The following is a 13854-nucleotide window of genomic DNA, read 5'->3' as shown; positions in this document are numbered from 1 at the left end:
TTCAAACATGGAAATAGACAAACATGATTTGATTTTTATTTGTCTGTGGGTCTGTGTATAATCAGATTCATATGCATATTCTGCTTTATTATGTTTGTCACACTGTTCAGTTAACTGAAATAGCTTTGAACTGAGTGAAGATGTGAAATGCAAGATATTGAAAGGTAAACAAATTAAATATATTAATTTAACTCAGTTAATACATTATTAACACCAGAAGAACACTCAAGTATATTAAGTCTCTTAACTTTAATTCAATACATTGAAAAACTGCTGCTATTGATCACAATAAATACTTACTTAACTGTTTACTTTGCATCCTCAGTATGTTAAATGTAAAGTTTAACAGGTTTTTATAAAGAAATAGTGTTATGAAGTTCAAAAAGTTGTTTATTTTAATGTCTGTTTTTATGTTTGTCATTGCGTTATGCGCGCCATTCGCGTAGTCAACAGAATTTTCCTCCCCTCTGACTTTGCCTCAATCACACCCCTGGGATTGTAAAAATGCTTTGCACAAATGTAATCATAGGATGACATGTCACATGCAGGACCTTTCTTCCTACCTCAAAGGTTAAGGTCATTCTTAGAGGTCAAAGGTTAATTTGCACCAATAAAAAGCTTTATAATTCCTGTTACGTCTGTATTTTTTTCAATATATTGACGGATAAAAATAATGTTCACAAATGTAAACTATCATAAAAACAGTGTGTTGCATGTAACACCTATTCTCTTTAACTCAAGTCAAGTTAAACTAAAATATTAAAGGTGAAATTTAAACATCATGGTGTTGGCTCAAATTGTAGCTGTAATAAGACAATGTGCAACACCCTTATCTCTACCTCAAAGACCAAGATCACACTTAATTGTCTGAGGTAAAATTTGAAAGCAAAATAATAAGTGTGGGGGCATTAGTTACTTATTGACACATGTGGATTTGGGGCTGTTTCTCACTGCTGTGACAAGCTCTTGCCTGTTAATGTGGTATATTATTATCAAAGGCTTAATGAATTATGTTTAGTGTAAATATGTCAATTCTTGGCAAATTCTTTCAAATATTTGTTGACCAAAATTAAAGAAGCTTCCTTGTACCTTGATAACGTTTCAATTCACTTATGATCAAATGGGGGACTGGTATACATTGCAAACAAAATGTGTACCATTCCAGTGTGAACTTTCACCCCTTGGAGGGATTGAAGTTTGTTGTATCTGGCAAGTTCTCCAAATCCAAGGCTGACATCTCTGCTGCCATTGTGCGCATGGGTGGGACCGTGGTGACCAAATGTGACGGCAAAACTGCAGCAGTCATCAGCACCAAGGGTACACTTAAATAGCTTCATGCCATTGTAATCCATTAAACTTTCTAGATATCGTGCTTACATATTTGATCCAAGGCAGAATGTTTCAACAAAGAACATTTTTTGTTTCAACAGATATTATACTCTCAGGGCTCAACATTAACGGTTGTCTTATTGCCCCTGGCAAGTTAAAGTTGGGTCTGGGCAAGTTATTTTATAATCTAGTGTGCCCGGAAAAGTGCATTTAATTTAGACTTTAATTAGACTTTATTTGCTGAAATCATTTTGTTAAATGTTCAAAAATAAAAAAGGTTTTGTGGTGTATCATTTTGGTTTATTAAAAAATATGAGGTTTACAGTTACGTTCAGGGCAGTAGATTTTCTAAGTAATTGCCCGGCAGGGCAAGTTGGTTTTACGGTTAATGTTTAGCCCTGACTCTCCCAGAGAGAGCGTACATTTGAGTCTCACTGATTTTTGGCTTGGGGAGGGGGGATGGGGGCAGACTTTTGCCACACCTCAACCCCCAAACAAATGAAGATTATGTGCCCTGCAATTCAAATCTATCCCCATGCATGGTGTCCATCCTGTACCTTCAGACGAGGTTGAGAAAAAAAGCAAGGCAGTGAAGGAGGCAGAGAAGGCTGACGTGCATGTGGTGGACGAGGAGTTCCTAGACAAGGTGCAGAAAGGAGGAGCCGCACTTCTGATCACTGCACACAGCATAGCCCCATGGGGGTCAGATGTAAGTCACACAGCATAGCCCCCTGGGGGTCAGATGTAAGTCTCACAGCATGGCCCCTTCGGGGTCAGATGTAAGTCACACAGCATAGCCCCCTGGGGGTCAGATGTAAGTCACACAGAATAGCCCCCTGGGGGTCAGATGTAAGTCACACAGCATAGCCCCCTGGGGATCAGATGTAAGTCACACAGCATAGCCCCCTGGGGATCAGATGTAAGTCACTCAGCATAGTCCCCTGGGGGGTCAGATGTAAGTCACACAGCATAGCCCCCTGGGGGTCAGATGTAAGTCACACAGCATAGCCCCCTGGGGGTCAGATGTAAGTCACACAGCATAGCCCCCTGGGGATCAGATGTAAGTCACTCAGCATAGCCCCCTGGGGGTCAGATGTAAGTCACTCAGCATAGCCCCCTGGGGATCAGATGTAAGTCACACAGCATAGCCCCCTGGGGGTCAGATGTAAGTCACTCAGCATAGCCCCCTGGGGATCAGATGTAAGTCACACAGCATAGCCCCCTGGGGATCAGATGTAAGTCACTCAGCATAGCCCCCTGGGGATCAGATGTAAGTCACTCAGCATAGTCCCCTACGGGGGGCCGGATGTAAGTCACACAGCATAGCCCCCTGGGGGTCAGATGTAAGTCACACAGCATAGCCCCCTGGGGGTCAGATGTAAGTCACACAGCATAGCCCCCTGGGGATCAGATGTAAGTCACTCAGCATAGCCCCCTGGGGATCAGATGTAAGTCACTCAGCATAGCCCCCTGGGGGTCAGATGTAAGTCACTCAGCATAGTCCCCTGGGGATCAGATGTAAGTCACTCAGCATAGTCCCCTGGGGGGTCAGATGTAAGTCACTCAGCATAGCCCCCTGGGGGTCAGATGTAAGTCACACAGCATAGCCCCCTGGGGATCAGATGTAAGTCACTCAGCATAGCCCCCTGGGGATCAGATGTAAGTCACTCAGCATAGCCCCCTGGGGGTCAGATGTAAGTCACTCAGCATAGCCCCCTGGGGATCAGATGTAAGTCACTCAGCATAGTCCCCTGGGGATCAGATGTAAGTCACTCAGCATAGCCCCCTGGGGGTCAGATGTAAGTCACTCAGCAGATGTAAGTCACTCAGCATAGCCCCCTGGGGGTCAGATGTAAGTCACACAGCATAGTCCCCTGGGGATCAGATGTAAGTCACTCAGCATAGCCCCCTGGGGATCAGATGTAAGTCACTCAGCATAGCCCCCTGGGGGTCAGATGTAAGTCACACAGCATAGCCCCCTGGGGGTCAGATGTAAGTCACTCAGCATAGCCCCCTGGGGATCAGATGTAAGTCACACAGCATAGCCCCCTGGGGATCAGATGTAAGTCACTCAGCATAGCCCCCTGGGGATCAGATGTAAGTCACTCAGCATAGCCCCCTGGGGGTCAGATGTAAGTCACACAGCATAGCCCCCTGGGGGTCAGATGTAAGTCACACAGCATAGCCCCCTGGGGGTCAGATGTAAGTCACTCAGCATAGCCCCCTGGGGATCAGATGTAAGTCACTCAGCATAGCCCCCTGGGGATCAGATGTAAGTCACTCAGCATAGTCCCCTGGGGGGTCAGATGTAAGTCACTCAGCATAGCCCCCTGGGGGTCAGATGTAAGTCACACAGCAAGCCCCCTGGGGATCAGATGTAAGTCACTCAGCATAGCCCCCTGGGGGGTCAGATGTAAGTCACACAGCATAGTCCCCTGGGGATCAGATGTAAGTCACTCAGCATAGCCCCCTGGGGATCAGATGTAAGTCACTCAGCATAGTCCCCTGGGGATCAGATGTAAGTCACACAGCATAGCCCCCTGGGGGTCAGATGTAAGTCACACAGCATAGCCCCCTGGGGTCAGATGTAAGTCACACAGCATAGCCCCCTGGGGGATCAGATGAAAGTCACTCAGCATAGCCCCCTGGGGATCAGATGTAAGTCACTCAGCATAGCCCCCTTGGGATCAGATGTAAGTCACTCAGCATAGTCCCCTGGGGGTCAGATGTAAGTCACTCAGCATAGTCCCCTGGGGGTCAGATGTAAGTCACACAGCATAGTCCCCTGGGGATCAGATGTAAGTCACTCAGCATAGTCCCCTGGGGATCAGATGTAAGTCACACAGCATAGCCCCCTGGGGGTCAGATGTAAGTCACTCAGCATAGTCCCCTGGGGATCAGATGTAAGTCACTCAGCATAGCCCCCTGGGGATCAGATGTAAGTCACTCAGCATAGCCCCCTGGGGGTCAGATGTAAGTCACACAGCATAGCCCCCTGGGGGTCAGATGTAAGTCACACAGCATAGTCCCCTGGGGATCAGATGTAAGTCACTCAGCATAGCCCCCTGGGGATCAGATGTAAGTCACTCAGCATAGCCCCCTGGGGGTCAGATGTAAGTCACACAGCATAGCCCCCTGGGGGTCAGATGTAAGTCACTCAGCATAGCCCCCTGGGGGTCAGATGTAAGTCACACAGCATAGCCCCCTGGGGATCAGATGTAAGTCACACAGCATAGCCCCCTGGGGGGTCAGATGTAAGTCACTCAGCATAGCCCCTTGGGGATCAGATGTAAGTCACACAGCATAGCCCCCTGGGGATCAGATGTAAGTCACTCAGCATAGCCCCCTGGGGATCAGATGTAAGTCACTCAGCATAGCCCCCTGGGGATCAGATGTAAGTCACTCAGCATAGTCCCCTGGGGGGTCAGATGTAAGTCACACAGCATAGCCCCCTGGGGGTCAGATGAAAGTCACTCAGCATAGCCCCCTGGGGATCAGATGTAAGTCACACAGCATAGCCCCCTGGGGATCAGATGTAAGTCACTCAGCATAGCCCCCTGGGGATCAGATGTAAGTCACACAGCATAGCCCCCTGGGGATCAGATGTAAGTCACACAGCATAGCCCCCTGGGGATCAGATGTAAGTCACTCAGCATAGCCCCCTGGGGGTCAGATGTAAGTCACTCAGCATAGCCCCCTGGGGATCAGATGTAAGTCACTCAGCATAGCCCCCTGGGGATCAGATGTAAGTCACTCAGCATAGCCCCCTGGGGGTCAGATGTAAGTCACTCAGCATAGCCCCCTGGGGATCAGATGTAAGTCACACAGCATAGCCCCCTGGGGGTCAGATGTAAGTCACTCAGCATAGCCCCCTGGGGATCAGATGTAAGTCACACAGCATAGCCCCCTGGGGATCAGATGTAAGTCACTCAGCATAGCCCCCTGGGGATCAGATGTAAGTCACTCAGCATAGTCCCCTACGGGGGGCCGGATGTAAGTCACACAGCATAGCCCCCTGGGGGTCAGATGTAAGTCACACAGCATAGCCCCCTGGGGGTCAGATGTAAGTCACACAGCATAGCCCCCTGGGGATCAGATGTAAGTCACTCAGCATAGCCCCCTGGGGATCAGATGTAAGTCACTCAGCATAGCCCCCTGGGGGTCAGATGTAAGTCACTCAGCATAGTCCCCTGGGGATCAGATGTAAGTCACTCAGCATAGTCCCCTGGGGGGTCAGATGTAAGTCACTCAGCATAGCCCCCTGGGGGTCAGATGTAAGTCACACAGCATAGCCCCCTGGGGATCAGATGTAAGTCACTCAGCATAGCCCCCTGGGGATCAGATGTAAGTCACTCAGCATAGCCCCCTGGGGGTCAGATGTAAGTCACTCAGCATAGCCCCCTGGGGATCAGATGTAAGTCACTCAGCATAGTCCCCTGGGGATCAGATGTAAGTCACTCAGCATAGCCCCCTGGGGGTCAGATGTAAGTCACTCAGCAGATGTAAGTCACTCAGCATAGCCCCCTGGGGGTCAGATGTAAGTCACACAGCATAGTCCCCTGGGGATCAGATGTAAGTCACTCAGCATAGCCCCCTGGGGATCAGATGTAAGTCACTCAGCATAGCCCCCTGGGGGTCAGATGTAAGTCACACAGCATAGCCCCCTGGGGGTCAGATGTAAGTCACTCAGCATAGCCCCCTGGGGATCAGATGTAAGTCACACAGCATAGCCCCCTGGGGATCAGATGTAAGTCACTCAGCATAGCCCCCTGGGGATCAGATGTAAGTCACTCAGCATAGCCCCCTGGGGGTCAGATGTAAGTCACACAGCATAGCCCCCTGGGGGTCAGATGTAAGTCACACAGCATAGCCCCCTGGGGGTCAGATGTAAGTCACTCAGCATAGCCCCCTGGGGATCAGATGTAAGTCACTCAGCATAGCCCCCTGGGGATCAGATGTAAGTCACTCAGCATAGTCCCCTGGGGGGTCAGATGTAAGTCACTCAGCATAGCCCCCTGGGGGTCAGATGTAAGTCACACAGCAAGCCCCCTGGGGATCAGATGTAAGTCACTCAGCATAGCCCCCTGGGGGGTCAGATGTAAGTCACACAGCATAGTCCCCTGGGGATCAGATGTAAGTCACTCAGCATAGCCCCCTGGGGATCAGATGTAAGTCACTCAGCATAGTCCCCTGGGGATCAGATGTAAGTCACACAGCATAGCCCCCTGGGGGTCAGATGTAAGTCACACAGCATAGCCCCCTGGGGTCAGATGTAAGTCACACAGCATAGCCCCCTGGGGATCAGATGAAAGTCACTCAGCATAGCCCCCTGGGGATCAGATGTAAGTCACTCAGCATAGCCCCCTTGGGATCAGATGTAAGTCACTCAGCATAGTCCCCTGGGGGTCAGATGTAAGTCACTCAGCATAGTCCCCTGGGGGTCAGATGTAAGTCACACAGCATAGTCCCCTGGGGATCAGATGTAAGTCACTCAGCATAGTCCCCTGGGGATCAGATGTAAGTCACACAGCATAGCCCCCTGGGGGTCAGATGTAAGTCACTCAGCATAGTCCCCTAGGGATCAGATGTAAGTCACTCAGCATAGCCCCCTGGGGATCAGATGTAAGTCACTCAGCATAGCCCCCTGGGGGTCAGATGTAAGTCACACAGCATAGCCCCCTGGGGGTCAGATGTAAGTCACACAGCATAGTCCCCTGGGGATCAGATGTAAGTCACTCAGCATAGCCCCCTGGGGATCAGATGTAAGTCACTCAGCATAGCCCCCTGGGGGTCAGATGTAAGTCACACAGCATAGCCCCCTGGGGGTCAGATGTAAGTCACTCAGCATAGCCCCCTGGGGGTCAGATGTAAGTCACACAGCATAGCCCCCTGGGGATCAGATGTAAGTCACACAGCATAGCCCCCTGGGGGGTCAGATGTAAGTCACTCAGCATAGCCCCCTGGGGATCAGATGTAAGTCACACAGTATAGCCCCCTGGGGATCAGATGTAAGTCACTCAGCATAGCCCCCTGGGGATCAGATGTAAGTCACTCAGCATAGCCCCCTGGGGATCAGATGTAAGTCACTCAGCATAGTCCCCTGGGGGGTCAGATGTAAGTCACACAGCATAGCCCCCTGGGGGTCAGATGAAAGTCACTCAGCATAGCCCCCTGGGGATCAGATGTAAGTCACACAGCATAGCCCCCTGGGGATCAGATGTAAGTCACTCAGCATAGCCCCCTGGGGATCAGATGTAAGTCACACAGCATAGCCCCCTGGGGATCAGATGTAAGTCACACAGCATAGCCCCCTGGGGATCAGATGTAAGTCACTCAGCATAGCCCCCTGGGGGTCAGATGTAAGTCACTCAGCATAGCCCCCTGGGGATCAGATGTAAGTCACTCAGCATAGCCCCCTGGGGTCAGATGTAAGTCACACAGCATAGCCCCCTGGGGATCAGATGTAAGTCACTCAGCATAGCCCCCTGGGGGTCAGATGTAAGTCACTCAGCATAGCCCCCTGGGGGTCAGATGTAAGTCACTCAGCATAGCCCCCTGGGGGTCAGATGTAAGTCACTCAGCATAGTCCCCTGGGGGTTCAGATGTAAGTCACTCAGCATAGCCCCCTGGTGGTCAGATGTAAGTCACTCAGCATAGCCCCCTGGGGGGTCAGATGTAAGTCACTCAGCATAGCCCCCTGGGGGTCAGATGTAAGTCACTCAGCATAGCCCACTGGGTGTCAGATGTAAGTCACTCAGCATAGTCCCCTGGGGATCAGATGTAAGTCACTCAGCATAGTCCCCTGGGGGTCAGATGTAAGTCACTCAGCATAGTCCCCTGGGGGTCAGATGTAAGTCACACAGCATAGCCCCCTGGGGGTCAGATGTAAGTCACACAGCATAGCCCCCTGGGGGTCAGATGTAAGTCACTCAGCATAGTCCCCTGGGGGTTCAGATGTAAGTCACACAGCATAGCCCCCTGGGGGTCAGATGTAAGTCAAACAGCATAGTCCCCTCGGGTCAGATGTAAGTCACTCAGCATAGTCCCCTGGGGGGTCAGATGTAAGTCACACAGCATAGCCCACTGGGTGTCAGATGTAAGTCAAACAGCATAGTCCGTTGGGGGTCAGATGAAAGTCACAGCATAGTCCGTTGGGGGTCAGATGAAAGTCACTCAGCATAGCCCCTTGGGGTCAGATGTAAGTCACACAGCATAGCTCCCTGGGGTCAGATGTAAGTCACACAGCATAGCTCCCTGGGGTCAGATGTAAGTCACACAGCATAGCCCCCTGGGGTCAGATGTAAGTCACACAGCATAGCCCCCTGGGGGTCAGATGAAAGTCACTCAGCATAGTCCCCTGGGGGTCAGATGTAAGTCACACAGTCAACTAGCTTGGTCGTGCATTACGGGCCAGTTTGGTGAAGGTCACTCTTAACTTACAATTTTATTTTATCTCAGTAGTTGATTTCGGATGGAGGTATTGCACTGGAATTTTGAGCTTACATGCAGGCGTATTTTTGCATTCTTGGGTCAAGGTCATTGTTACTAAAAAAGAAAAAACACAATTACTTGTGGCTGGATGGTTGTGATCTGAAATTGTATTTTAGATTCGTTTAGACATAACTTGGGATGCATTACAGGCCGGATGGTAAATACAATAGAATAACATTTAGTTTAATAACTGAAGTATGGATGGAGTTAATGCACTGAAATTGTTTATACTGGTAAGTCATCTAGGTAGTATTCACACCTGGATTGTCAAATAATGTTCCTTGTTACTCTTATAAATGTGTTATATGCATTAACACATATCTATGGTAAACTTGTGTTCATAAAAAGAAATTAAATCCTAATTTTGTTAAATGATTCAATTATTGCTTGAATATTGCAGGCAGAGAAGAGGCTAGCCCAGGCCGGTGTGTCCAAGAGTGTGGGTGCAAAGAGCAAGGGATTCTCCAAGAAGGATGGTAAGATACGATTCAAAGTTAATTTGAGTGATGATGGGGAAATCTGGGCTATTAACACATGCATAAAATGTCATCCTTCACAACGTGTCTACTAGTACAGGCTTATTATCCCTCGCGGAGGGATATTCTTTTGGGCGTTGTCCGTCTTTCCATCCGTCCGTCCGGTACTTTTGTGTCCGGAGCAATATCTTCGAAGTGCTTTGGCAGATTTCATTGAAACTTAATATGAGTATATATATGGATAAGAGGATGATGCACGCCAAATGGCATTGTACACCACCTGTTAATAAAGGAGTTATGGCCCTTTGTATCATGAAAAAATGCTTTTTTGAGTCCGGAGCGATATCTAGGAAGTGCTTTGGCAGATTTCATTGAAAATTGGTATGAGTATATATATGGATAAGAGGATGATGCACGCCAAATGGCATTGTACACCATCTGTTAATAAAGGAGTTATGGCCCTTTGTATAATGAAAAAATGCTTTTTTGTGTCCAGAGCGATATATAGGAAGTGCTTTGGCAGATTTCATTGAAAATTGGTATGAGTATATATATGGATAAGAGGATGATGCTACCCAAGTGGCATTGTACACCATCGGATAATAACGGAGTTATGGCCCTTTGTATCTTTAAAAAATGATTTTGTGTGTGTGTCCGGAGCCATATCTTGGAAGTGCTTTTGACGGATTTCATTGAAACTTTGTATGAGTATATATATGGATGAGAGGATGATGCACTTTGGCGTTGTCCATCTGTCCAGAAAACTTTTGTGTCCAGAAGTATATTGGCGGGGGATATCAATTCAACTAAATTGCTTGTTCAAGAATACTCTTTCCATCAAAGTTCCATGAAACAGAAAATGACATAAAGTTTGGAATAGAACATGCACCTTTTTACCTTCAAATTTTGCACGTATTTAATCAGAGAAAGTGTTTTACAAATAAAATTTTCTCTTATTTGGATTTTCATTTTTAGCTCATCTATTTTTTGAAAAAAAATTATGAGCTATTGTCATCACCTTGGCGTCGGCGTCGGCGTCCGGTTAAGTTTTGCGTTTAGGTCCACTTTTCTCAGAAAGTATCAATGCTATTGCATTCAAACTTGGTACACTTACTTACTATCATGAGGGGACAGGGCAGGCAAAGTTAGATAACTCTGGCGTGCATTTTGACTGAATTATGTGCCCTTTTTATACTTAGAAAATTGAAAATTTTGGTTAAGTTTTGCGTTTAGGTCCACTTTTTTCAGAAAGTATCAATGCTATTGCATTCAAACTTGGTACACTTACTTACTATCATGAGGGGACTGGGCAGGCAAAGTTAGATAACTCTGGCGTGCATTTTGACAGAATTATGTGCCCTTTTTATACTTAGAAAATTGAAAATTTTGGTTAAGTTTTGTGTTAAGGTCCATTTTATTCCTTAAGTATCAAAGCTATTGCTTTCATACTTGCAACACTTACTAACTACCGTAAGGGGACTGTGCAGGCAAAGTTATGTAACTCTGACTGGCATTTGGACGGAATTATGGGCCCTTTATACTTAGAAAATTGAAAGTTTGGTTAAGTTTTGTGTTTTGGTCCACTTTACCCCTAAAGTATCATAGATATTGCTTTCATACTTGGAACACTCGCAAACTATCATAAGGGTACAGTTAAAGGACAAGTTGCATAACTCTGGATGTCATTTTTACGGAATTATGGCCCTTTTTTGACTTAGTAACTTTGAATATATGGTTAAATTTTGTGTTTCGATCCACTTTACTTCTTAAGTATCAAGGCTATTGCTTTCAAACTTCAAATACTTTCATGCTATCATGAGGTTACTGTACCTGGCAAGTTGAATTTTACCTTGACCTTTGAATGACCTTGACTCTCAAGGTCAAATTATTAAATTTCTCTAAAATTGCCATAACTTCTTTATTTATGATTAGATTTGATTGATACTTTGACAAAACTACTCTTACCTGACATACCACAATAGACTCCACCCAAACCATCGCCCGTGCCCCCCCCCCCCAACCCCCCCCCCCCACCCCCCCCCTATTTTTTTATTTTTTTTATTTTTTTTATTTTTTTTATTTTTTTTAAGATCATCTCACAAATGACCACAACACCCTCACACTATACCCCCCCCCCCCCCACCCCACCCCCTCCCCAATTTTTTTTTTTAAACGGTTAAAAAACAAAACTATTTATTTTGATTATTTTATGTTTAAAATACCGTCCAACCATCGCACCCAATAATCCCCCCCCCCACCCCCCCTCCCCCACCCGAATCCCCCCCCCCTATTTTTTTGTTTTTTTGTTTTAAGATCATCTCACAAATTACCACCACACCCTCACACTATACCCCCCCCACCTCACCACCCCCCCCCCCCCCCCCCCCCCCCCCCCCGATTTTTTTTTTCCTTTTTTTCGCATTTTTGGAAGAAAATGTAATAAATGTCCACACCCCCACACAATGCACCGCTGTTCACTCCACCCTTCCCTCCTTTGTGATTGAAAATGAGAGTCCCTTCACCTTTAAAAAGAAAATAGATGAGCGGTCTGCACCCGCAAGGCGGTGCTCTTGTTAATATTCGTCTTGATCACAAAAGTGTTCTTTATTTGAGAAACTAAGTTACTATTGTTTTCTGAAATCAGTGAATATGTGTGCAAATATCGAACATGAACTGCACAGACAAAGTTGGGATGACAATAAATTTATGTACATGAAATTCTGTTTTTCTACGTCATGCCTCATGCTGAGTTTAAGCTGCATTTGACTTAATGTTTTTTATGTTGTCCGGAGCTATAACTGTCATAGCCAGAAACAATTTCAATTATTAGTTATATTATTATATTGTTAGTTATTTAAAGTTCTTAAATAAGTCCCATCAGTTGTTTAAACTGCAAAACGTAGAGCTGCAAGCATCAGGACCATTCTTAAGAGTCACAACTCGCTTGCGCAAAGTTGTAGAACCCGTTGCCCCTTAAATATGTATTTTGAAGCATGTGTTGTCACCTAGAAAGTTAAATTTAGTTTTAGACTTAACTTATTATAGTCATTTCTAAAGGGTGATTTCCAACCCTAAGATACTGATGAGCAGCAAACACGATAAAACATGAACAGACAGCGAGTTACTGGCAGGCTGTTCTTGTTTTATGCTGGTTGCAAAAGCCATTTTCACTTTGCTTTTGAGTTGGAAAGGGTTAAATGGTGTCCTGGATGAATCTCTGCATGGATAAGAAACACCATTTATGACAGGCCTTTTCCTGGCCAGTTTGTGAAAAATGCAATTTTGGAATTGGGCATTTTTTGAGAAAAGCTAATTTCACATACCAAGTAAATCTTAAAAGTAATTCAAATTATATAAACAAAATCATATGAATTACAGCTATTAACTATTAGATTTTATTGAAATACAATTGAGATAAAATTATCATAATTAATTAGATTACAAAAATGTAAAAAAAAAAGGGATTAAAAAAAAAAGGATTTTATTTCAAATTTGGATTTTTTTTACATTTCTCTTTGGGAATGGGTGTATTTAATGGCTGTATATATCCCAGGAGAAGGCTTGTATTGTTGTCTTAGGATGTATACCACCCATGTACTGTATTAATGGAGGCCGATACTCGAGCTGTTATCAAGTACCTGCAGCTTGACACTGTGTCCTCCTACAGCAACACACCTTCTGATGACCGCAAGTTGCCAAGCTTTGCTTGTGGACAGATACGGGGTGGACACTGCGCTTTAACAAAATGGAGATTAATGGATGTGCGTAAAGTGTCCTCCCAGATTAGCCTGTGCAGTCCGCTCTGTGAAAATGGGGATTAATGGATGTGCGTAAAGTGTCCTCCCAGATTAGCCTGTGCAGTCCGCTCAGGTGCATCATGGACGACACTGCGCTTTTAAGGAGTTTTCATTTGAAGGAAGTCTTGAAAATCCACTTTAGGCGGAAAGTGTCGTCCCTGATTAGGTTGTGTGGACTGTGCACAGGCTAAAACGGGACAACACTTCACGCTTGTGCATTAAGCCCTGTTTTCCCAGAATGCTATTTATGAATAGCTAACAGCTCTATTTTGAGAAGTTATATATCAACATGATTGTTGGCATATGTCAGGTAAAATCAAATGTCTTCTGTCATATTTTAAATATGAAGTTTAGATGTAATCTCTATAAAATTGATTCAATGGTTCCCTAAAATTCAAAGACATGTTTAAAAGTAAGTTAAGTTCAACTCAGGGCTATTGTAATGATATTCATCTATGTGATTTGAATATTCAAGATCTTAAATTTTTTTGGAGCCCTTAATGGCTTTAAAATTTACAATAGCTATTTAAATTACTTAAAATCACTGCGCTGTTTCAGAGGCGTATTTCACGAAGAACTTGCCAGACAAGTTGAAGATGACTGTGAAAGGGGGAGCTGCAGTGGACCCTGACTCTGGTAAGAATCACTGGGAGGGGTGTGATGAAGACTAGGGCTAATCAGATGATTATGGCTCAGGTATAAAACATGTAAATGTAACTAAATTTAAAATCTTCTTTACTAGAATCAAGTTTTAATGGCTT

The 13854-nt window shown here is 45.7% G+C and overlaps 1 protein-coding gene and 1 non-coding gene across 2 annotated transcripts in view; both read left to right on the top strand.

Moving 5' to 3' along the window:
- LOC127872822 (poly [ADP-ribose] polymerase 1-like) overlaps window positions 1-13854 on the top strand; it is an 83320-nt gene that overhangs the window by 42477 nt on the left and 26989 nt on the right. The window contains exons 12-15 of the mRNA XM_052416238.1: window positions 1166-1317; window positions 1893-2038; window positions 9221-9296; window positions 13652-13729. Of these exons, the coding sequence (XP_052272198.1) occupies window positions 1166-1317; window positions 1893-2038; window positions 9221-9296; window positions 13652-13729 (452 nt within the window). The remainder of the gene's footprint in view (window positions 1-1165; window positions 1318-1892; window positions 2039-9220; window positions 9297-13651; window positions 13730-13854) is intronic.
- Window positions 12903-13029, top strand: LOC127875490 (small Cajal body-specific RNA 8). Its single transcript, XR_008047457.1, has one exon. It is a non-coding gene; the product is annotated as a small Cajal body-specific RNA 8 (non-coding RNA).

Source organism: Dreissena polymorpha, chromosome 3 (assembly GCF_020536995.1).
Source record: "Dreissena polymorpha isolate Duluth1 chromosome 3, UMN_Dpol_1.0, whole genome shotgun sequence".
In the NCBI taxonomy this organism is placed as follows: domain Eukaryota; kingdom Metazoa; phylum Mollusca; class Bivalvia; order Myida; family Dreissenidae; genus Dreissena; species Dreissena polymorpha.
Note: the sequence above shows the minus strand (reverse complement) of the source record. Positions and strands in the feature narration are given on the sequence as shown.